Below are 24,831 nucleotides of genomic sequence, written 5' to 3'. Positions count from 1 at the left end.
GAGTTAATAAGCTAGCCGTTCTCTCCACGCAAATACTTACCAAAATCAACAACAAAATCCTAGACCTCATTTCCCTCCCCCATCCCTCCCAATGCATCTCTACAATCCCAAGTTTTGCCAGCCTATCGCATAAATCTCCCTCCCATTAACTTACACTGCCCCTCTGTCTCTCCAGTTCCACACACCACATACTCACCTCTTCTCATCCCCCAAACCATGGATCCCCCTCTCCATACAAATCCACCATCTATCTCGCTGAGCAAGTACCTGTACAACCTAACTATTTTAACTGAAAACCTGCTAGAGGATGCACACCTAGAGAGAGTACTCCTCGGACAACAACTCATTTCTCAAGAATGCAGATGATAGATCGGGATTCACAAGGTACCCTCCTCCCCATCCTCCCTCCCCGCTCCCCGGGACATCTCATCTCACCTCACCTCATCTCAAATGAATAAACACTATACTCTAAACATCAGCCAGTAGCATAAGAACTACCACCAAAACCCCAAATCGCGTAATCAAATTCTTGGGCGAATTGGCATCTGTCAGTAGGTATATATATAATAAATTGGAGGCAAGACCACGCAACCTCAAATATGGAACTTCGCAAAAAGTCTGTGAGGAGTCTTCCCACAGTTACAACGTATAGATTTTCTTGGCGAAATAAGTTGAGACGAGAACGGAAAAGATCTGGAAGATTCCGTAACAAGTGTGCATATGCTTACAGTAGGCATTCCATCTCAGTCTTTCCAATCACTACAAGACGAGATCTCAATCTCGAAATTTTGCGTTGAAGGACCTAAGCTTCTCTGACTTTCGTCCAGAAAAACACAACCAGATATAGAAATGAAAGATACAAACCTTTATTCACAACACTCAAATGGTCACGCATATATGAAGATCAGAATCTGAAGAACGCTTATAATCTCATATCGTTTCGTCATCTATCGATTACATCAATTGACAAGTAAGTCGAGTCAATCAACACCATGCTCAAGAGCTACCATGCTTCTATGCCATGTCACCCCTCCCAACAACTCCCCACTCCAGTGATGCCACTGAGTTCTTCTCTGACCTCAGCCCCACATATTATGAATACCAGATACACCACCACCCCAGCATACATACTACCCGTCCATCGCCCATCTACTCCTCTGTATGTTCATAAACAGTGATTATGTACTCTACAGAGGCGAAGGAAAAGTAGAGTTTATGTTTGTGATCTTCTATCCCCCATTCGAGACGTACCAAAACAAATAACGCCAATATAAAATGTATCCGTTTCCGTGTCGTACTTTCGAGAAAGGGGAGAGCCTGTTAATATCGCGGACAAGAAACTATCCGCAGGAAAAGAAAATAAATCAAATGTGTGCATATAACATCTACGGGCAGCCTCCAGCCTCCAGCTTCCACCATCTATCTTAACCTCCTCAGTGCCGTGAAAAACGAGCCCCGACCTTTTAGACATTTTAAAGTGACCGAAATCTCTTCTGTGCCACGGTTTAGTCCTGTATGTACTTGACCACTCTTTGGATGCCCTCTGTAAGCGCGTAAATCATGGCATGTCCCGTAACTGTTGATATCGCATCTTGTTTAGGGTTTTCTTCTTCGAATGTATAGGATCTTCCATCCAGAGCAATCTTTTTGTCTATATTTGTTTGAAAATTATCCGACAGTTCATTATACGCTCTGTGGAGCAAAGGTTCCGGTCGGCGGAGGACTGTTAACCATGCTATTTCGTTTGTTGCGGCTCTTTTTCATCTGGCTCTTCAACGCGCTGGAGTCCAATGGCTTCAATAGTTCAAAGCTGCAAAGTAATTCTGTCGAAACACTCATGACGGCTCCATAATTGTCGAATTCGCCACAGTAATTTGGCGCAGAGAACACCGTAACAAGGACTCGCCCCTCAAAAAATTCGTAACCGTCTTCAACAACCATATGTGCCCGACAAACCAAATCAAAATCATGTCTCAATAGAAACTCCTGTATGACCTTTTTACCAAACGAGTAACTAACGCCTCTCTCGCTCTGCTCCCAATCTGCTTCCTGGTCTGCGGGATCGGACCACAAAAGATCATTAAGTAATCCATAATCAGGGACGTCTGTTGGTCGAGCAATATTTCTGATATCATCCATATGGCTAAGAGCGGGAGATAAGCCGCCATGAACACAAAAGATTTTCCCTGCGACGATTGCGGCGATAGGTAGCTGGCCACAAAGTCAGTCAAAAGGCATACATACTAGATCAAAAGGCGGTTACATACACAATTAAAGACATCTACAAATGTCTTCCACACTTTGACATTAGCTCTTCGTTTACACTCATCATAGAATCCATAGACTCTAGTAACGTTTGCGCATTCGTGGTTGCCTCTTAGCAGAAAGAAGTTCTCAGGATATTTAATTTTATAGCACAAGAGCAATAAAATCGTCTCAAGAGACTGCTTTCCTCTATCGACATAGTCACCCAGAAATAAGAAGTTTGACGACGGAGGGAATCCACACATTTCGAACATGCGTATGAGGTCCGAGTATTGCCCATGTATATCACCTACAATCTTGACTGGGGCTTCCAATTCAATCAGTGGCGGTTGCTCTAATACAATCTCTCTCGCTCGAAGACAAATTGAGTTGATTTCCGCACTTTTAAGACAAACTCCCTTTGTGCTTTTGCCCTGGTATCCTGCATCCAAGAGTCGTGAAATATAGTCGTCAAGATCTTTATCTTTCAAACTACCCATAGAAATTTGTGCAGAGCTTGAGGTTGAGAGTGCGGTTTCATTAGATCCATTCATTGGAGCAGCTAGCAAGGTAGCTGTGTCAACAGGGTTAATCTCATTTGCTCTCCTGACCAGTATAGATTGCCCAGCGCGACCTCCAACTGCGTAAGGATTGACTGTGCCGGAAGGGGGTTGGTCGGAGACATGATCTACCTCACCACTACGTTGTGCAGCACTGACATCATGATGTCCAGACTTCATCGAAGCAGATTGAACGGGCGATGGGGGAGGTTTGAGATCATCGGTTGGTGAAGGAATATCTTCCGAAGAATCTTGAGGTGATGTTGGTGAGCCTGGTACAGATGATGCCCTGCCCGATTTAGCGCTTTTTCCTGATTTCATTGAAGCAACATCGGATTTGTCGTTTGAATCTATAAGGCTACCGATTCCAGCAATCGAGTTTCTTGGGCTGTCCTTGGAACCTGGTATTTTTGATCGAAGGGCGCCTCTGAATGATTTGTTGGACTCCTTGGTATCCGCTTTGCTGAATGAAGGATAAGACGATAAGTTATCCGATCCTCTATCAAGAGACGTTTGAGATGCACTTCTCCGCGGGGTTGCAGACCCCGAACCTTTCGAAGGTTGGTTTCCCATCGTTCCACGTTCAAATATACGAACCCAGCAGATCTTTGTTGAGTATCAACTCCGTGTGATTCGGGATGACTCAGAGATGTCGCTGCCGTTCAGCTGTGGATATGAGCCAAGGAGGTAGGAGGTTTACTTCTTGTGTCGACAAGTAATTGTAATATATCACTGAACACTGCCTTGGTTGTCTTGGGCAAATATCGTGTACTGTATTCGTATGGCTAAGCGTAAGGTGTTGTTGCTGAAGTAAACAAGCCGTATGGTTCTAATGACAGCTCGAGTTGCATGCAATCGTAACAGCAAATTCGTATGGCTTTTGACGAAGGCTTTGTGTCGGAAAAGTGGTAAACTGTGATGAACTGTCTACCCGGTTGTAAGCATGAGTTCGGGTATACATTCCCCTTCAGACAGCTGTGTGATACTCTGAGCGGGATGAAACAAGTCACCTTTGTATATCCAAGCAGCGAAGAAAGAGGTTAAAGAATATCATGGGCGTCAGAATTGGTACATACCTTGACTGAAGATAGAGTAATTTCTAGCGTTGAGGCTGAGTCAATCTTGGTGAAGCTAGGGTCTTCGTCGAGAGGGAGATTCGTTCCGTCGACACTGCGATTATCGAGAAGACCGCCCCAAGTGTACCTAGGTATATTGGCGAAAGCGACTTTCGATGTATTACCACAGTTATATCGAGTAGAGAATCGTGGGGGGACGGAAGCGGCTCGTCCCAGAGCGTATGCGTTCTAGCTTCCTGAAAGACCGGTAGGTTTGCTTCAAAGACGATGGATGTGTCTAAGGTGGGTAGATGGTACCAGAGGGTGTGGATGAATTATAAATGAAGTCCTTCGGAATCTAGGACTCAACGGAGCACTAGCAAAGTTAATCAAGAATCAATAATTGATGATGAAAGATAATTTGAATTTATCAAAAAGGCTTCGCTATGTAGAGGGATCCGTTGGTTGTTTGATTTCTTTCCAATTCGTTCCTTTGAATGGGGGTTGTTGGTTTCTTTTAGTTTTTTGATTTGATTTTGGGCTATCGGGAACCGGGACCAAAAAAGACCCAAGGGCCAAAAAAGATGATGGATGGTCTTTCATTATTCCATACAATGATTGGTTACTGTGAAGAAAAAAATGCTTGGCGATCGCACTACATATTTTGATGACGAGGGAAGAGAGGAAAGAAAGTTATTATAAGAAGTGAAGCTCTAGTGAAGTCAAAATTAGTAGGTATATTTTAGTATGGCTCAAAAGTATCACTTCAACTCCTGGCCAATGTCTATCCAGTATCGATTTAATCTACTCGTGGTAAAAAATTCACCGATTCGAAGCCCTCAATATTTTATCATATTATGATGGATGTTGATCAAATATCGACTTATATCCTCCGAGGTTGAACAATATGTACTCCATATTGATGGTCAAGATAAACCTATTATATCTCCATATCCATTCCGAGCCATCTACATTCTAGATTGTTCTAGAACCATTCTACCCTGGGTACGGAGTACAAGATATTCGATTTTGAGTGACCATGAGAATATGTAGAGGTAGGTAGGAGAGCAGTTGGGATATTCAATACGCTTTTGTTGAGGTGGTATTTACGAGTGACGAGAACAATATCAGAGACGTCTGGGGAAAGCAAGAAAAGCTTCAGGTCATTTTCGGCGATATCCTTGAGGACATTCAACGGCGTGCCCAGAAGAGCAGCTGCATCATCCAATATACCATCTGATACCTTCACACGAAGAGGAGGCGAGGCTGAAGAAAGATTGAAGACTGACGTCGATATCCGCATCTCGGACATTGCTCAACTCCTCAAATTAAAAACCTTGGTCAGAGATAGGCACCTCAGTATGGACTTGACGTTGTTCTGTGGAAGAAAATGCGAGCCATAGAATTGGCACATGACAAAATCGATCCATCTCCTCAAAAAGGCATCAACCCTTCCACGTTGCTAAGGAGCAAAAATTGGTGTCGTGCCAGAACTCGAGAGGCCATGGAGTTATTCCAGTAAAGGACTTCCAGTCCCTTGATATCTCTGTTCATCACTGTTCTTGCTTCTCAATAACAAAGGAGTTTATGGGGAAAGCTACACCACAATAACTTATACTTCCTTGGATGCTCCTTCTATCATCTGGTAAATGTGACGATAAATTTCAGTTGTGGTTGTCATTATCATTTATACTACTTTCGCTCTTTCCGTTTCTTGTATCCCTTCCCTTGGATGTGTTTGTTTATCTACTCTTCTAATCTCCAATCCTGTCTCGATTCCTAATTTCCCCCAGCCTCATACACAATTTTGGAGCATTGTAATAATATGTCCATCTGGATTATCACCAAAGGCATCGTTATATGACCATATTATACTTAAACAATGGACCCTCAAGGAAAGCATCATCGGATCAATGAGTGTGAGCTTGATCACGAATGCGATCAGGAGATTCAAGAGGTGATTCAACAGGTCTTCCAGCGAGTGATCCATCCTGAGAGTAATGGATATGAGTCCGATCATGAATCCGGTCAGAAGGTGGTCCAACAGACAAATCACGAGCAGGATAATAGGAGTAAGTTGGTTCATGGACTCGATAAAATAGAGCCTCAGGAGAATAGTGAGGACGAAGGCAGTCATGGATCAATGGAGATAAGTATTCGGGAGACAAGCATAGCTAGGCGCTATCGCTGGTACATTTTGCATTTTAACCTTAAAGTGCTTGATTGGAGAATTCGAGATCTAGAATGGACACAGAGACTTCTTCACAGGCATACCATTACCGCCTCAGTCGCTGTCATTGACGACGCCGCAGATGTCGATTTGCCCATTGAGGAGCTTTCTCTTTCTCGCACAAGCACTCCCCTTCCCAAAAATTCTGGCATACCTGGTGCATGGCCCATGGTCACTCGAGAAATAGCCGGTGATCCTTGCTTCTTCATTCTTTATTATTCACAGTCCAAAAATGGCACAGCAGTGATTGAGTGCATCAGCCCAGAGTATTATGAACGTCTTGCTCGCTCGTCACAATCCACAGAATCTCTGCAAGGAGAAAGCTCTACGAGTAAGTACCGACTGTTCTTCTTTGTCGTACCCCCCAATGTCTAGCCCCGCCTTGGACAACTTATATGGCTACAATTTTTCCACTAATTCCCATGTGTTTGTAGCACAAGCTCCCATAAACTTCGATATTGATATCGTCATTGTCCCCGAAGAAATACTGGGGCGCCTAACACGGCTCAAACACTGGAACAAGATACGAAAGCTCTGCGTGGTATTACCCAAAAACAGCAGTAACCCCAAAGGCAACAGCAACCGTTTGTCGCCGTTGACTATGCGACGCCTGAATCGACTGTCAGCCCTAGATATTTTGACGATCTTTGCGACGAATTCCGGACATGCTCAGCGTCACTTCCCTGAGGAAGACTTTGTACGCTACGCTCGAGGAATTAAACAATATATAGAAAGCCGAACATCGCTTCAACGTATCGACCCAATTCAGGAGGGTTTTAGGCTATCGATCGAGTTGGTGTCAGTAGCAGTGCAAGCAATTGTTTTCTTTTTGGTTTCGTTTTTTCAGATACGGGGTTAACCTCCCTCATCGTGATGGACAGCATGGAAAGAATTGATACTATTGTGAATAGGAACATCACTTGAAAGCAGATTCATCCTTTGTACCCGAGTATAGCATAGTACTATTCTTCTATCTTAACCAGCGATTGTTAGTACAGACACCCAATGCATATTAGCGAATAGATCTTAGAATACTCCTTTCCATGTTCTATTTTAACTTTGGAAGTTTAAGATCCATCCCACGGAGCTAACTTACACTTTCCAACTCCGCATTTCAGAATTTAGAATTACATAGTCTTTACATTGGTTCTTCCACTGACAAGACACTCTCACATTTAAATGATACCTCGTAATCAGTGCTATCGGCTAGTATTTAGGCATAGTGCGAAATAAGCTTCCTTATATACCGGGACTGTATACGTACGGTGACACCCGACGTCGAATGAGTTCCCATGCGAAACGAATCTCCCGTCCAAACTTAAACATCTGTGTCCCCGCACGAAAGAAACATATATCGTATTTAACCAAACCACGAATTTTTACAATGAATGGCAGACAGGGGTCTATGCCATTTTTAACCAACACGGGGCCATAGCACACAGTAACAGAACAGGTTACGGGGCACTGAAACGATGGTAACCCCCGCGCGCGGTGCCTTAGCATGTAACCATTTAATCCTACCGGTGTCTGCTCATCAAGGCTTCTACAGATGCGAAAAGTGAAAGAGATCCTGAGATCTGATTTTTATTTTTATTATTTTTCAGATCAAATCCATTTCTATATCTGCTATCTAAAAAGTATGTATTTCTGATTCTGCATCATTAAATGTGGACGAATACCTATGCTCTCACTCCGTAAAGTTCTCAGCCCCCGTCCAGACTTACGTTGACAGTGGACAGACACGGCTTGACATCTACAATGTATGGCATGGAGTTTTAACATCAGGCTGGGAGACGTGAGCAAGAAAGAATGTATGTATGGATGTCAGAATTTTGTTATCCCCCCACTCACCTCTCGAGCCATTCAACTTTCAAGCGGACCACCGTAGTTTGACGGCGAGGCTTCTCCATACTTTTGATGGATGGATTGACAGTGATTGACAGTGATTGACAGTGATAGGGATGGATATCCATATCTCTGAATGAAATTGTTGTTGAGAATATTGATTTAATGCTCTTTATGTACTGCTCGTGGTTGGATGTTTTGGAAATGATACTCTTCTCCGACGTGACATGAAGCCCTCGTGTAGGAAACTTGATATTACCGTACGAACACATTGCAATATACCAAGCACTCGAATTACCTAAAAGTGGTTAATCGGTAGGGTTTAGGAACAAAAGACAATGGCAAAGAAGAGGAGATATAAATAGAGTTTTTCACTGAGTTCGGCTTTTCTTCATTGGTTGACCCACGGTAGGGCGATGAATCAGGTACAAATCCGTGGTAATGCTATGCCTATAGGGGCTTAGAGCGATAAAGTTCACGAAAGGATCCAGCCACACGGTGATATCAATCTGAAAGTGGTGGGTGTGGGTGCGAATACGCAGCAAAGTACAGAGTAGATGTGTTTGCACAGGTTGCGTGTGTTGCGTGCGTTGCCGTGGCCGATTCATGTTTGTATCTTCTGCATCTTCAAGGGGTGGGTGAGGAGGAAGGGAGTTGGAATAAAGGGTGGTAGGGTGGTAGGGAGTACACGTTGGTAAGGTGGTGTGGTGGTGTGATACAACAGTGATAGTCCTGTGAGAAATGAAAGATGTGAGTTTGTGGTATATTGATATGTTATTGATACGAAAGAAAAAGATATTCCTTTGACCAGGTCAGGGCTGAATATAGGAATGAGATGAGTAAGGAAGGAAGGAAGTGGGAAGGGAGAAGAGGACAAATGATTTATTAGGTGGCTATCAGATATAATATCTGTTGGTTATCAATACCTAGTATTCGATGATAGTAAACAATAGTAAATAATAATGTAACTTTATATCAAATTGAATCTGTTTCTTCCTTTTCTTCCTTTCCTTCCATGAAAACATGAAAAACTCCTCTCTACATTGCTCTTCATCGAAGATCCCTTAATGTCTCAAATCTTTCGACAATCAACCAGGATTTCCCCATCAAAAAGTCTGTGATTGTTCGTCATTCACACGGTTCATAGTTCACAGCCCCATACAGACTGCGTTGCTCTACTGCACCGCCTACCACAGTACCCTTACTTTACAGCTGGGACTAATAAATATTAAATATCAATCAATCCTGCCCTTCCACATTATTTTCTCTTTCCATCTCACACCAACAAATTACAAACTTCCTTCAATCCTTCAATCCTTTTTCTTCATTTGATTTCTTCTATCTATCCATCCATCCATCCATCTATCTATCTTGGAAGAAACACGTTCGTTCTTTCTCTTGGTATTTGATTTTACGATATCCAAATCATCGTCGATAGAAGAGGAGAATAATCACAACACCACCAACACCACCCACCACCGACACCAACACCAACAATCGTTACTCTATCTCCAAATCATGGGTTTCGGTCGATTTCTTTGCGTCGGTGTGCCGTTTGGCTTAACTCTCGCCAGTTTAGTTTGTCTTCTTATCGCATCTCTCGCTGGCGTTACAGACAAATCTCTCGATATCTTCGTAGTCAACACTACCAACCTCTCTATTTCCTCTTCCACACTCCTCAGTCTCGAGAACTCTTTCCGCAAACGGGGTCTTGCAGATCTTACCGTCGCCGCCTTGACTCCTTCCACCACCTCTGAGAAATCCACGGTCGAATCTGCTATTGCTTCAATCACCGGAACCGATTCTGCAACCAACATCACGGCCGCCGACTTGGGTTTGGCGGATAGTTACAAGGTGAGTCTTTGGGGTTACTGCGCCATCACTGGCAAGAACACCACATGCACCAAGGCGAAATTCAACTGGGCGGCCACTTCTCTCAACACTAGTACCATCGATACTCTTGCTTCTGAGACAGGTGTCAATGCCACTCTCCCAAGCCAAGTCAAACATGCTTTGAAGACCTTTATCGTGGTATCAAAATGGACACAAGTCGTATACATCATCGCCTTGATCGCCACAGGATTAGAACTCTTCCTCGGTATCTTCGCTATGTGTTCTAGAGCCGCTTCATGCGTTACATACATCATCTCTGGTTGCAGTACCGCCACTGTCATTGCCGCATCTATCTTAGCTACCGTCCTCTCTTCCGTCACAGTCGGTTCTATCAAAACAACCGCCAAAGCATACGGAATCGAAGCCTCTATCGATACCCATTTCCTCGCTGTCACATGGCTCGCTGTCGTCTTCAGCATTGCCAGCAGTTTCTTCTGGGTCTTCACCATTTGCTGTTGCGCATCTAATCACAACAGCAGCAAGAAGGACAGACGTAGCCTCAATGATCAAGAGAAGTTGATCCCACAAACCATGGCCTATCAGAAGATTGATGGACCAGACACTGCATACGCCGGTCAACAACACGGTATCTACCATCAACAACAATATCATCAACCTACGCGCACTGGTGCTTATGAGCCTTATTCTCACGGTGCTATTTAAGTGCTGGGAGTCTACAGATGAAACTGGTCATTGAATAGATAGGAGGATATAGGAAGAGATGAATGAGACAACATATCTGTTGCATTTAGCGTCGGGCGTTCAGGTTACTTTTATGACGTCTTGTGTAATTCGGTTGGTTGGGTATGGATCGAAGGGTGGGTATCCTGGGGAATGGGAAAGGCAAAATAGGAAAGTGTTGAAAATATAATTATTTGCATTGCTTTGCAATATTGATAGATGAATGAACGATACCCTTCTTATACTTACATTTTCATCCCTCTTTGTGTCTTGAGTGAGTGAATGATGGTTTTCTGATATGATCTTTGTATTATTTCATTTATAAAGCGAGAGTCTGGGTGGAAGTATAGATATCCCTAACCCTCTGCGTCTTTTCCCCTCACTTAAACATCCTTATAACTTATAACTCAATCCCTATATAAAAGAAAAGTATTACCCGAAAAGCAGCTAGTGGCTAGTAAACACCCGCTCGTTCAAGACCTTTTACTATCATTCCCTCCTCCCTTTCTTTCCCTCTCCTTTTCTTTTCTTCCCTTACCTTACAACTCCATCATATAAACCAAGCCTAAGCCTAAGCCCCAGCCTCAAAATGAGAAAATAGGAAAATAGGAAGATGGTAAAATAGAAAAATCCTTTTAATATCGCTATTCTTTAATCTCAGTAGCTTCTTATTCTTATTTTTCTTCTTATCCTGATTCTCAATCAATCGATCCTTAATTAACCCTAAATTGGGAAATTGGGAATAGCAGGAACTTGATAATAGATATAATGAATATCATTATTATGGTATTAAGAAGATGTTATTGTTGTTTTGCTGTGATGGATGGTGATGGTGATGGCGATGCCGATATTTAGGGGGGGAGGGGATTAGTTTTTGTTTTGGGGATTGGGGATTGGGGATTGGGGATTGGTATTGGATTTTGTTGGGAGGGGAGAGGAGGGGGGGATAGTTAGAACTTAGCTAGGGTTTTTCTGGAGAAATCACGGTTCTGTGTAGTTTGGTCTTGGTGTTCGGATGAGATTGGAGATTGGAGATCTGAATTTCTTATTTTTTTTTAGGAGAGAGTAGGAAGGTATTGTAAGTGACGCTTTGACGAGGCTGATGGTAATCTATCAGGAATGACTTTGAAAGTCTCTAGGAAGAAGAATATTTTTGATCCCTTCTTTAGGGCTGGTATAGGAGCATTATACGTTTTTTCTGACCTGTTCCTTCACATTTCTTTTCTCTGCAGGCGGAAGAATTCATGTGCTGTTTTAGGCTTGGAAGGTCACTGATGTGGTATAGTACACTATACTGCTGTTTAGAAACGAACTTTTCTAGGTTCTGCACTACGTAGTTGGAGAAATAAGCGCAGTGCTGTTGAGAATGTATCGAGGGCAAAGAGGGTATGAGATGAATGATGATAGTGCTTTATGAGTTCTGGGATGGGCTGTAGAATGGAATCTCGAAGCGAGAGCTTGGTAGTGATGATTTGAGAAGTAATGGGCAATGGGTAATGAGTGCGAATTCAAGGGTGCAAGGAGATACGATCACTGTTGAGGTTAGCTGCGACTCTCAAGTGGCGAGTACAGACATTCTTCGTGAGTAATGAATTTTTCTAAGTCTTGCTCTATGTAGCTACTGTATGATATTCCCATTGTGTTTTTGAGAGGGATATCTTGATATCTATTTCGGTTGAGAGCGAAAGTATTAGTCCAGCCATCTGGTTTGCTTGTTAAAACATAGTTTTGATTCTCGATAGGCATGATGCATCATAATTCTTCAGTTCAAGGAAAATAACTCGGTCTGATCAATAATCTATTTGAAGTTGTACACTGATCGCCTTAGAGCATCTCTCACAACTCCCAAAATAGCACAAGATTAATGTTACTATTATTGATAGATACTTCAGCATGGTATCCCATTCATACGACAGGAAGCTCAGTACTCTTCTAATGAGAATCCGGATTTGAGATACAACATATTCCAAGTAATGGTCTTTCTTCCCAACCAAATGCGTGTTTAAGATTAGAGAACGACACTCATGGTGTTGGGTAAATACCAAAGAGCGCCGTGCTCAGAATTTCAAAAGCCAATCCACACTTCAAAAAAGTCTCAAAGTCACATGAAAACTCGATAGTCCAGCTTGCCAAAAGAGTATTTATGGATGACCAGCAATGGGCCAACGGCGATAATGGTGCGTCCGAATCGAATCAGCACTTGTCTTCATCTCTCGGCTTAATCGCTGTCGCTCACATACAGCTGTTGAACTTGACGTAAAAGATGAAGTTCTGCCTCCTCCTATAACTGGGCTTGAAGCTCGTGAACCACATCGTGGCATTGGATAAAAATCGTCTCCTTGCTTAAGAACATCATCCAGAATGATCGCCATGGTGAGTGTACTTCCTGGTAGAAATCCACGCCTCTCGCAGTATCCCGCAGACATGACCTGCTTCCTATTCTTGCCGTTCAATATTTCATAGTTACCACTTAAAACTTGATATTTTCCGGGACCTTCTTTAAAACGACTATGAATAATCGCACGAAGATCATCGAAAGAATATTCAGATGGTACAGGAAAGAAACGCCCAAGTGCATCTTCCACCTTGACAGGAGCTTGACAGTAGGTGAACCTGGTATCTACGGCGGGCAACATGCCTCGAATTTCGCTTGCCATGCGTAGCATTTGTTGAGTGGAGGTGCTGATACAAGTCAGGCTTATAATACAGGGAAATGAGATCGGACCTACCAGTTTTGAGTCGTCATATCTCCCAGATATTTCAGCGGGAGAACCACTTCGCCATTGATAACGCCAGACAGTGGTGTTAGCATCGATTGGTTACTACTAGCTAGGAGGGATTGATCCAACAAGCTGTCCTGGATTGTGGTTACCGACATTTTTGTATTGAGGATATCAATCCGACTATCTTCTATTAGGTTCTTGAGGCTTAAATGATTTTCTTCTGCTTTCTTGTTTGCTAGGTCAGATACTTCCAACGCCAGAGTTAACAACATCATGTTGATACTATCAATATGGATACTCAGATATCCAAGTAATTTTTGTACCTCATCTTTCTTTCTAAATCCCCATTGAATCTCTCGTCCAACACTCCTAATTCCCCGAGGTACACATGAGCCTAGAGTATTTTCATATTTTGAAATTGTTCTCAAAAATTCTCTTCTAGTGGATACCGACATAGCAAAGCAGCACATTTGACACCGTCTAATCCTATATTGGACTCTTTGGAGGTACTGAAATTGTCAACATGCTTCAAGGCCTTCTCTAAACTTTGTAATTCACGGACAAGCTCTTGATAATCCGATTTGGAACCTCCTGTCTCACGAAGACCTTTGATCAAAGTCGCGATAACTTCTCCGACGGCTATAAAGTCGCCGGTAGAAAACCCAAATGATATTTTCAAAAGGACTAATTTATAATATAAAGCTTCTTGACAAAGATTTTAAATAGTTTTAAAGGGAAAAGTAAATTTTGAAAATAACGAAGAACAAAATGATTGGCGTGCAAAAGAGATGGAAGGCTGGCAGGCGTTTATTGCTGAACTGTATATGTGGCTTAGTATAATCGGAATTATCGTTCTCGACCTTTTCAAGACCGGTCAATTGCCCATAGCCACTTAATGACATTCATGGTATCTCCTGAATGATGCCGTGACACATAGATCAACATCATCACCATCGAAGGACTTGCCGACTTGACGTTGTTTCCTAGCTGTAGCCGAGTTTCGATATATGATGGGGAAACAACTTTTATTTCCTATATGAAGCACCAACTCATTCGTGTTGATTTCGTTGCCCGTATCATATTTCTTCAGGTAACCTATGTGGTTGAGTTACTGAAAAGGATGAAGAAGGATTAGAGAGATATCCAAAGATTTCTCTGCTCTGAATATAAGGTTAGTAAATAGATCTTCAAATACATACATAGATTCATCTTGTCACGAAGATATTATAGTGCCCTAAGTGTGTTACGAGGGTTCATCTAGACCCGAAGAAGGGAACCTAGCTAGCTGAGGTCAAGCAGTCCTATGGATTATTAACCTTCCTCATTTATCCCAAGTTCCACAAACCCCACACCAAGATCTTCATTGTGTCTGGTATCACTACCAACACACATTTATATTGTACACAAAGTATCATGGAACGAGGAGAAAGGTAAAAGACACGAGTACAACGAGCACAACAGCTTACGAAATTGCGACGGTAGGGACTGTAAGATTCCGTAGACGCGATCCCCGCCATATCGAAAACGAGCTTCTAGAACTCTTGTCCAATACTCATCCTGCACATAAACCAACTAACGCTATGAAACCATCCAACGTTAAAAAGATACATTTAGCTGCATATGAAGGCCACGGTGCAGATATAGCATCATATTAGGGCTGCATTCTGGACGCGAGTGAAGACATAAAGCGCAAACAAAACATAGCACTCCGTCGAAAAGCTTCAAAGACACCCGAAATACATGCTCAAGCAAGTGAAGATGTAGAGAGATTGTTTCAAGAGAATTACACTGAAGAACTCAATCCAAACATTGTCTGCTGGGACGGTCCACATGACCCCGAGAATCCAACGAGTTGGAAATGCTGGATCAAATTCTCGAATTGTTTCTTAATTTATTCCAATTTATTTTTAACGCCTCTAGCATTCTCAACGTTCCATTCTGTCCCATCTCTTATGCAAGAGCTCTATAGCATCAGCTGAGAATTGGCGGGATTAGTTGCATCTGCGTACGTCATGCGAAAATGAGCGTATGTTCGCCTGTTGTTTTATGTACGGCGATATATTGGGTCTAATGTATGGTTACCTCTTTTTACTCTTTACTACCTCCAACGCCGCTACTTGAGGAAAAACATGGATTCAAATATGGACTAGTTGGACTAACACATCTCGGCTTGGACTTCGGTTCTATGATCGGCCTGGTATCATATGGATATTTCTCAGATCGTATGATGAAGAATCCTACCGTGAACGCCAATGTTCTCGCTGCTGGAGGCGGTCAAGAGCCGCCTGTGGTGAAATCTAAATACCGTCTCCCATTTCTAATTCCGGGCTCCTTTCTAAATCTCAATGGGTCTTCTCCTCTATGGGTGAGCGGCCAAATATAAAGATCGTTACATCTCACCCATCCTCTCCACAACTCTTATTGGTGTTGGTAACATATTTGTATCTATGTGTATCAACCTTCACCTATTTGATGCATTCACAGGCTTTGCTGCAAGTGCTTTAGCTGCGAACACAAATTTCAGTAGTGCAATGGGAGCGGTACTTTCTCTTTCCGGACAATAGATGTATGAGACATTTAGTCTAGCATGTGCAAACAGCTTGTTGGGTTTTCTCGCACTTTAGATTATTCCAGTCCCATTTGCGTTGCTGAAATGAGTGGAATACATAAAGACGAAGTACCCGGTTGAGAACCTGTGAATCTGATGACTTGAAGACTTTTTGATGTAAATATCAATAGGAGGATGCAGATTGATCATACATATTCACCTGGGCTTGCAGAACTCTTGTTAGCAAAAGCCGTCCCACGTATTAGTTTCATGTTCGCATATCCTTACTTTGACTCAAGTGTCCACTGCAATGTAAATCAAAGTGTTTGCAACATTTCCTTAACTCCCAAACAAGCAAGCAATGATTTCTGCAAGCACTTCTTTATTTCAAGAACCCGCACAAACACCAAGCATACTCTCCTATATACCCCCAAATAAGGCAGAAAACTCCAACAAACAATGCTCTCTAACCCATCTTCTCATCACCACAAATCGACCACTAAATTATCATGACTAACGATACCAGACCCGCAACCTCAACTACGGGGATTCATTTATTAATGGACTCCCTTCTCAAAGTTCGAAAAATAAAATAGACGAAAATTTCAAAGACCAAAAAAATTACCGATAAAAATGCCTTTTCTCCTAATCTTCACTGGCGCCAATCTTTACAACAGTATGTTGCCGTAGTGGGCCTACAGCTTCTTCTACCTTCTGCGTGTTTCTCTTTATTTCTATGCTAGAAAGGTTAGATGAACTTATTGTTGTCCGCTAGTGGAGTTAGACGCATGTAGTTGGATTGGCGTAAGTGACACTCTTTATCCTAGTTTGGGGTGAAGGATGGGTGAGAGCATTATCTTTTTCTGTAGATGACCGAGAATGAGACACTGACTTTGGACTTTTGGTAATTACTTTTGATATCAGATAAGGAGATAGCAGTTGTGAATTTCCAAGAGACACCATTATGTACAAGGAGATGTAGTGCTAAAGGATGGGTTGAAAATGGGGGGGCTGGGCTCATAACTCTTTACACATACCACGATTGCAATGGGCATACCTGTAATAATTTAACCGTAGAGACTAGTACCGCTTACCACTAGGCTAACTACAATGACATCATGCTCCTAGCTCCAACCCAATTGACTAGTGTGCGAACTAGTATTTGAGCTAGGTATCATTGAAGATGCTAATCGTAAGGCTGAAATGCAGCTTGTATCAAAACTTCGAAGTCTTCAAGTGACTAGCATCTTAGCGAGTAGCCTTTTGGAAACCTATTTGCTAGTGGATTCGTCGATCAGAAACACACGCCCATTCAATCACTGTGCTCTATCCCCTTCTATCTGTATCACAAAATCTCTTCTCAAGATGATTGAATTTGCTCGTCACAAGATCATCTAACCAGGGTATAATCACGCTCAACCCGCTTCTGGATAGGAAAAACAAATATGGACATGATGCGGAACTTTCTATCCATTTATCATTGAACACCAATTCGCAAGTCAATAGTCTTGGACAACTAATTCTAAGTCTTACTGGTAGATAATCTAGTAGCGTTCGAGACTCAAGCTCTGAGTTTTTATCAATCTGACATTTCATTTGATTCCTCGAAATGAGTAGCAATGAGACATCTCAATTAGCCAGTGTGGGTAAGCCTTATAGACCCGGATGGTAGATTTTCTGGCACATCTACCAACTGTTAGTCCATAAGATTATCTACAATACTTACTTAACTTATCAACACCAAAAGCGCAAGTAAACCTCACTTGCCAACAATCAATAATTCGGACACTAAAATCTCCACTATCAAAAAAACACACCAACAAACAAACAATAGAAAACCAACTAATAAAATCTGACATCCTACACGTCGTCTCACCTCATATCTTACATACTTCCCAGATATCTCGTCGTCTGTAAGCTACCGAGAAATGAGAATCGGTAGATACTTATCCAACTACGAACATGTTGCATATTATATCTAGGTAAACCTCAACCTCCTGGGTAATATAACCCAAGCCAATCAAACCAAAAAAATACATGCATTCATGCAAGCAGTCTTACGGCACACAACTTGCGATTCTAATTTCAAAACAAATCATAATTCTAGAGTCTAGTGGATTCAATCCGATAGATATCCAAAGAAACTACAGGTGTAGCTCACTGCCCTATGCAAAGTTCATTGAGTCTCATTGCATGGAAAATTAATTTCCTTCCTGTTGGATCCATCAATTTCCACCCCTCGTTGCATCTATAACTTTCTTTCAAAACATTCGAAACTACCTTGCATACTATACTGTATTGTATGTATGTGGTTGACTGCACATTTCTGAAACAATCTTTCAAGACAAAGACAATCTTGACGTACCACCATATAGACTCGAAATGTATTCCGGCTTTTCGACTCTCTACTTTCATTCTCATCACATCCTCAACTCACCGAAAATTCAATACTGAGTGGAAAAAATGTTCTACACCATTCCCGTGGATCTTGGCTTCGGCATCACATTACCCATCCGAAAGCTCACGAAAGTCTGGAGGAATAGCAGCAATAGCCGACGCTCGGCTAGATCTCCGCGTCGACTTTCATTTCATTTCAACCGGTTGATACCCCCTACATTCACAGTGCGACGATGCTAGCTGAAGTTTCTGGTTGGAGGGAGGGAAGTGATGATCTCTTATAAGCGTGGCTTTATGATCTTTATATTGGCAGATGAACTTGAGGAACTACGCTCTCGGTGGGGTTCTTCATTTTTCGCGCCTTTTGCCGTTGCTAACTACGTTTAGATAAGTGATGCGCAAGTTGCCGAAGTTGCCTCTAGCAACCGTTTCGGAATCACATTCCAGATTTCCATTCGCTTCTCTAATAATCTTCCAGCCTTGTGGCAGGTGCTTGGTCTCATATGCTCGTGAGATCGGTGAACTCAACTTTGAATTTTGCTTTGAAGGTATGGCTTGTGGCAAGAAAATCAGGATCGACCTGGCCCTGCAACATCTTTGGAATACAAGTTTTCAGGGGAGCTAGAGCAGGAAAGAAGACCACCGAGCTGAGAATGAAAATAAGACTCATATTGAAAAGGAGCGTTATCGGCGTTGAAGGAGTACCTATCAAGGAAGACGTCATTCCCTGAGACACATAGGAAATCGTGTGCAGGTGCTCGTCAATTGTCCTCTAACTTGGGAAGCACATGTTGTGAGCATTGCATTAGCATCAATATTCAGCAATGAAATTCCAAATGACATTTCCACGTACTTTTTTCATGGCTGTTAAGTAGCACTTCTTGAGAGCTATCTGAAGAATGTGGTAATAGGATTTTAGAGAGCGTTAAAAAACACTGAACTAGCAGCTGTTAGGGCTTGATACACTTATAACACCTCATCAATATATACGGCGTAGCATGAAGCCGAATTCTCTGGTATGGATATTCAAAGTTTTCCATACATGAGTTATTGGAAAGTAAACATCTAGTGATTATTTTCCTCGTAAGGTTATATCTTTGGACCCAAAATAAGGTGGGGGCTGTCAGAGGCTGACAATCTGACATCAGAAAATTGCCACGGTACTTCAAAACGATCCTTCAGCGGTAACCGTCCCTATAATCTTCGGCGGTGTTCTGCCCCCTTTTTCTTAGTAGCGAATCAATCAGCTAGTTATGAGCCGTGCTCCAGTTCTGTAACCACCACAAGGGAGTTATCTGTAGTGTTCGTGCCGGGTGGGTATTTTTGACGACAATCTTTCACTGAGGGCAGAAATCGAGAATACTAATAGATATCTCGTGTTTTCCGTGTTAGAACATTCTGACTCTCTTTTACTTTTTCTGCCTTCGAGACCTTCAATTTTGCACTCACAATCACAGAATGCGATCAATTGATTGCTGGTGAACCTTTTCCCATATCGCGTGACGCATTATAATCGTTAACAATGCTCCAAATTATTATTCTTGTTCTCATTATTTGGCTTGTAGGATTAGTGGAGGGACAATGCTATAGTTTTGAGGGAGTTGAGATGGATCCGACATATAAGCCATGTAATGGTTCAGCACCCGTTAGTATGTGCTGTCATCTGGGAGTCGTCAACAACGGGGGAGATGAGTGCGGCTCTGGATCTACGTACGGTCTTTGTGGTATAAGTGGAACGCAACTTTGGAGAGAATCGTGTACGGATAAGACATGGCAGTCTCCACTGTGTTTGCGATTGTGTGTTGGAGGTATGGTTTCTCTGATGTATACTATACACTGTAACAAGGAATTGTAGCTGATAAGTCTGGTATGTAGCAAACGATACGGAGATCACGGCATGTCCAAATGGTCGTTATTGCTGTGGGAAGAATGCAGCAGATTGTTGCGACGCGAATAAAGGAAAATTCATAGTCAATAACCAAGTCTCGGATACAGCAGCGGGGGATTCTTTGAGCTCTCAAACTTCCCAAGCTACGACTACATCTTCAACATCAATCAGTACAGAAGCATCGAAATCGATGTCAGCCACTACTTCTGGAATTCCATCAGCTGTAGACCAAACAAGCAAAGTCCAGACATCAGTCTTAATTTCAACAGTATACCAACCCTTACCGTCATTGACCTCGACGACCTCCTCCTCATATACAACCCAGTCTTTATCAACAGGTGCAAGGGTTGGAATAGGAGCAGGCGCTGGGGCCTTCGTTGTGCTAATGTCCTTACTCGCATTATTATTGTGGAAGCGAAAGCACCCCAAGGGCAAATTGCCTGAACTTCCAGCTACAGAAACCAAGCCAACATTCTTCAGTCCCAGAAGGAGACTGAGGCATGTAGATATAGTGGAAGCAGATGGCACAACTCCAAGGGCAGTGGAAGTTCATGGAAATGGTCGGCGAATTGAGCCTATGGAGATGCTGTGAATTTAGTCTCTCGGACGAAAGACCTATCCTTGGGTGAGGATGACATAGTTAATTAAATTTCCTCATGAACGAATTGAAAAAATATATCAGTTGTTCTCATCCAATTTTAATGGTGGCAGTAGTTCATTCACAGACATCTCTATCTGACAAGAAGAGAAGGAACAATGGTGGTGTCCATATTCGTGGTCTTTTCCGAGAAAGGAAGCAAGGCCGACTAGCGCGACTATTAACCCCCCCCCCTCGAATCGAAAATGATTCGGAAGCTTCTGCTCTCTTCTTTTGAATATAGTACACAGTGCTCAACAGAGAGTTCATGGATTGTTATCTCATATATATATATGATAATATTGATTTATCTTGCCATTTCCATGCAGCCCATTGATGCATGATGATATCTGATTGATTCCCACAATATACTGGATATAATTCATGGAATCCACTAAACAATTTCCGGTGCAAACGATGGTCCGGGCGACGAGATAGCATTTCCAGATAAGCATCTGCGCTCAGCATTCTCTATCATTCTGTCGACACCACCATCGATCCAGGATGGTGAATTCCCTGTCCATAAGCCCACCAACCTTCTATATTTCACCAGTAATCGATCAATCTTGCTTCTCTCCTGAGCCGCTAGAGCTTCATTCCATTCAAGGATTTCCAGCGAGTATTTGTAAAAGGATAAATCAACATCGACTTCTTGATTGCGAAAATCCTTTAAAATATCAACGTATTGTTTACGTAAACATTTTGCCTCATCAAGTCTAGCCATAGTGAGTGGCTCCAATGCTTCGAGTCGATTCTTATAGTCCTGAAGTAATTCTTCGCCCATAACAGCAAGAGCACAGAGATGGAAGACTGAGCCTGGCTCCGCGATAAATCCAGATGACGCATCCAGAAGATTATCTTTCACCGTTTGCCATTGATCCACGTATCTAGTATAACCCCAAATCACACTCCAGATACTCTGTGATGGCGATACGTTGTGCAGAATTGAAGCTTTGAGAAATGCTTTGGTCAAAGTGATGCGCTCTGGAAAAGGAACGTTCTCGTCGATAGATTTGAAATAATTGCCTCCGGTGAGGGAAGAGCCGAGTAGGTTTTTGCAATGTATAGGGTTATTCAACCATGAAATGGCACAGGCCATATATTCTCCATCCGATTGCCATTTCTGCAGTAGAGGTTCGAAGACATGTTCGGGAGGATATAAAGTATGTATCAAGGGAAGTAGCTCCGAAAGTTTCATAGGCCGTGAAGGAATGGATATTTCTGGGGCCCGACCCCTCGCGGAATTGTGGGGTATCGAAGGGTTGCAGTAGCCATGTTGAGGTTTCTCGGAAGAGTCATGAGGATCGGATGATGACGACGACGTATGAGTGTTATGTGCTAGTTCATTCCAAATACAAGACCGAGTAGGATATTCATTCATGAGTATGTCCGTAAAGCTTTGCGGGTGGGATTGATTATCGTTCAACAATAGTAAGAAATCGGCATCTTTCAGATCGTCTTCAGTGAGTTCCGGTTCAACAGAGGAAGTCGATTGTGGATCTCGGGAACATCGGGTGCCACATTTGTTATTTGATTTATATTTTTTGATTCCCCATTCGCGAAGCATCATCCGGTACATGCGAATACTAGAAATCATTGTTTAGCACTCTAAAAGACACCTGGGAGAAAGAAGTTATTGTTCGACTCACCTTGCACCAAATCCACGAGTCGATATCAAAGTTTCCCTAACTTGCTCCAACGTTTGCCCTTCCGTAACATAGAGCTGCTCCAGCTCTTCTTTTATGCTTGCCCAATCCTTTGGCATTGCCGCGGCTTGTTCATTTGATACGTCTAGGCCTTTGATGCTGTAGAATCGATTCGATCCGAGTTTCCATCTTGCTGGATTCTTCTGATATTGAACGGGTCAAACCTCTCATAATAATAATGATTGAGAGCAACATTAGGTAGGTAAAAGGAGCCGCAGCCTCGTCTCGAGTGAGTGGCGTGGCGAATCATTTCTGTGTCATTCATTCATTGTTGTCTTTTACTGTTGACGCGTTCCGTTTGTTGCGCAGTCCGCCAAGTGTCTCGCTGCTTCCCTGTTCCCGATGATGATATAAGCGGACACCTTTTGACCACCAGGAACTCGCCACCACGGTGTGAAGTATTTGTTGTATTACGTGCTAGTACAGTGCTGATGTTAGGCGGTTTTCGCTGCTTCACAGAAGGAAGATTCTAGAAAGTGCAATTGCACTTTTGAGAACACTGGCTTTCTGTGTATGCTTGTACATGCGAATCGTACAAGGTAGAGTGTGTTATTGGCTCGTTTACACTCCTGGTTCTCTACTGAAATTGAAGATCATAATTACCGCAGTCATCCGCGATCCGCTTTCCCCAAGTTCTGATTGTGAGCACCAATCATCAGATAATCTCATGATGTTGATTAATTCTACTCTGAAGTTCGGAGTATGAGGTTGAGTTTTGCTGCTCTCCACTGGTTCATTAGATAACTATTCTCCGCCAGAATAAGCCAAGAGATCCTTCGAGTGATTTACCATAGAAACATTGAATCCGAATGTCGTGGCGAGTGACGATTCAGTAGGCAAAATGAAGCTTTGCCCTTTTTGCGGATTGCACTTTCAAAATGCGAACTATTTCACATTTGCAAAGTGCAAAACGGGATTTGTATGCTGAATGGCATTAAGTAGTGCTCAAATCCTCAAGATGTTGATTCTCTATTCAGTAACGTTGTGATTTCTATGCGAAGAAAGCTCCTCGCAATCGGAAATCTCAGCAGCGATTTCTGTTCAAAATTGAAGTTGTTACTTTCTCGGAAAATGGCCTCCAAGTACTCGGGACATAGAAGTGATCTTCGCCGATATCAAGCAAGGTATGTATCTTATCAAACATTTGTTACATGACCTCGGCACAGCTTCACAACTTTCAGTCTAACAAGTACTGCAGCACTCATGGGGTTAAGCATCAACACTCATCATCTCAATCAACCGACCATTGCCCAAACAACACTGTTCGTCAAACACCACACCATATACACACAACTGCTTCAAACACTCAAGTCCATCCACAAATTCTGAGCCAAGAGACCCTCGATCAACACACTATTCACCAAGCCCAACTGACTCAAAATCCATATCATACGCACGTTGTCTTACAAAACGAGATCCGGAGCCTTCAGAATGGGTTCAGTTCCCTTGGTGTCGACGTCCCATTTGATCTTTATCAAAAGGAAATAGGCGTATACCACGCCTATAATGATGGGATAGAGAGTCCTCCTCGGCAGTATTTCACTGCCGACAATCCATATAACTCCCAAAGCCAATTGTACACTCCGGATCCAATCTCCACACAACCTCATCCGCTATCTCATGGATACTCGATTCAATATCTCGCTCCCGCGAGCACAGCCTCACATACTATCCAGCCCACAAGGGGTGATTGTACATGGTCCGAAATAAGTCATGAGTACGATAGCAACGAGCAGGATGTGATGGGTTCAAGTAATGAGCTATATGGTACAGGAGCTCAATTCCAAGTTTTTTCACATGATATTCAACAGTATCTTGCTTCGGTCTCTCAATTGGAGATAGATACAATGCTAGGATCGTGATCACCTACCACTTGAAGAAAGATAAAACTTTTGATTAGGGTGTTGCAATCGAGTAGAATTGGTTTAAATCTTGAAAAGGCCAAAAATGAAATCTGGGCAACAGGGGAGATACTAGACGGGCTGGTTCTCTGAGGGTATGAGCTACCAACGATTCCGGTTTGGGACATTCTCACGAAACCCGATACGATAGAGAATGTAGATGTGATGATAACAGACATAGTAATGGTAACAACAACGCATCTCCTGACATCCAAATTTGCGGCAGAATCTTGTGATATCGATTGAATTGTTGTGCTTTTGGTAATCATACAAACTTCAACTCTTTTCTTTACTCAGCCACCCTGCGCCCAACTTTGAAAGTGCAATTACAACCACGCCACATTTGTCGAATTGTAACATATGTTGATCAGTCGGACAGATTACTCATTATCCCGGAACGGAAAACAACCGAAATCGTATTATACCAATTGGTTCATCCCTCGACCGCACAGCAAGGGACAAACTCTCATAGACCCTTGATTCTAAAGACAAAAATGGTGTGGCTGAACTCCCATCCTTGTAC

The 24,831-nt window shown here is 42.6% G+C and overlaps 7 protein-coding genes across 7 annotated transcripts; 4 read left to right on the top strand and 3 right to left on the bottom strand.

The window, feature by feature from the left end:
* Window positions 1–1,683: 1,683 nt before the first annotated feature.
* EAF01_009354 (uncharacterized protein) lies at window positions 1,684–3,377 on the bottom strand (the record flags this gene model as incomplete). Its single annotated transcript, XM_038917610.1, has 2 exons — window positions 1,684–2,211; window positions 2,268–3,377. The coding sequence occupies 2 exons, from the start codon at window positions 3,375–3,377 to the stop codon at window positions 1,684–1,686; spliced, it is 1,638 nt and encodes a 545-aa protein (XP_038767215.1).
* Window positions 3,378–5,741: 2,364 nt separating this feature from the next.
* EAF01_009353 (uncharacterized protein) lies at window positions 5,742–6,985 on the top strand (the record flags this gene model as incomplete). Its single annotated transcript, XM_038917609.1, has 3 exons — window positions 5,742–6,420; window positions 6,524–6,887; window positions 6,937–6,985. The coding sequence occupies 3 exons, from the start codon at window positions 5,742–5,744 to the stop codon at window positions 6,983–6,985; spliced, it is 1,092 nt and encodes a 363-aa protein (XP_038767214.1).
* A 2,467-nt stretch (window positions 6,986–9,452) lies between these two features.
* EAF01_009352 (uncharacterized protein) lies at window positions 9,453–10,490 on the top strand (the record flags this gene model as incomplete). The annotated part of the gene is made up of 1 exon (XM_038917608.1): window positions 9,453–10,490. The coding sequence occupies one exon, from the start codon at window positions 9,453–9,455 to the stop codon at window positions 10,488–10,490; it is 1,038 nt and encodes a 345-aa protein (XP_038767213.1).
* A 2,159-nt stretch (window positions 10,491–12,649) lies between these two features.
* EAF01_009351 (uncharacterized protein) lies at window positions 12,650–14,440 on the bottom strand (the record flags this gene model as incomplete). Its single annotated transcript, XM_038917607.1, has 4 exons — window positions 12,650–13,190; window positions 13,238–13,625; window positions 13,685–13,915; window positions 14,431–14,440. The coding sequence occupies 4 exons, from the start codon at window positions 14,438–14,440 to the stop codon at window positions 12,650–12,652; spliced, it is 1,170 nt and encodes a 389-aa protein (XP_038767212.1).
* A 5,258-nt stretch (window positions 14,441–19,698) lies between these two features.
* Window positions 19,699–20,656, top strand: EAF01_009350 (uncharacterized protein; the record flags this gene model as incomplete). The annotated part of the gene is made up of 2 exons (XM_038917606.1): window positions 19,699–19,984; window positions 20,052–20,656. 2 exons carry the CDS (start codon window positions 19,699–19,701, stop codon window positions 20,654–20,656), a joined length of 891 nt encoding a protein of 296 aa, XP_038767211.1.
* A 439-nt stretch (window positions 20,657–21,095) lies between these two features.
* On the bottom strand, window positions 21,096–22,466 carry EAF01_009349 (uncharacterized protein; the record flags this gene model as incomplete). Its single annotated transcript, XM_038917605.1, has 2 exons — window positions 21,096–22,287; window positions 22,351–22,466. 2 exons carry the CDS (start codon window positions 22,464–22,466, stop codon window positions 21,096–21,098), a joined length of 1,308 nt encoding a protein of 435 aa, XP_038767210.1.
* Window positions 22,467–23,478: 1,012 nt separating this feature from the next.
* On the top strand, window positions 23,479–24,269 carry EAF01_009348 (uncharacterized protein; the record flags this gene model as incomplete). The annotated part of the gene is made up of 2 exons (XM_038917604.1): window positions 23,479–23,531; window positions 23,606–24,269. 2 exons carry the CDS (start codon window positions 23,479–23,481, stop codon window positions 24,267–24,269), a joined length of 717 nt encoding a protein of 238 aa, XP_038767209.1.
* Window positions 24,270–24,831: the final 562 nt, after the last annotated feature.

The sequence above is a fragment of the Botrytis porri genome, assembly GCF_014898465.1.
Source record: "Botrytis porri strain MUCL 3234 chromosome Unknown BPOR_013, whole genome shotgun sequence".
NCBI classification, from domain to species: Eukaryota; Fungi; Ascomycota; class Leotiomycetes; order Helotiales; family Sclerotiniaceae; genus Botrytis; species Botrytis porri.
Note: the sequence above shows the minus strand (reverse complement) of the source record. Positions and strands in the feature narration are given on the sequence as shown.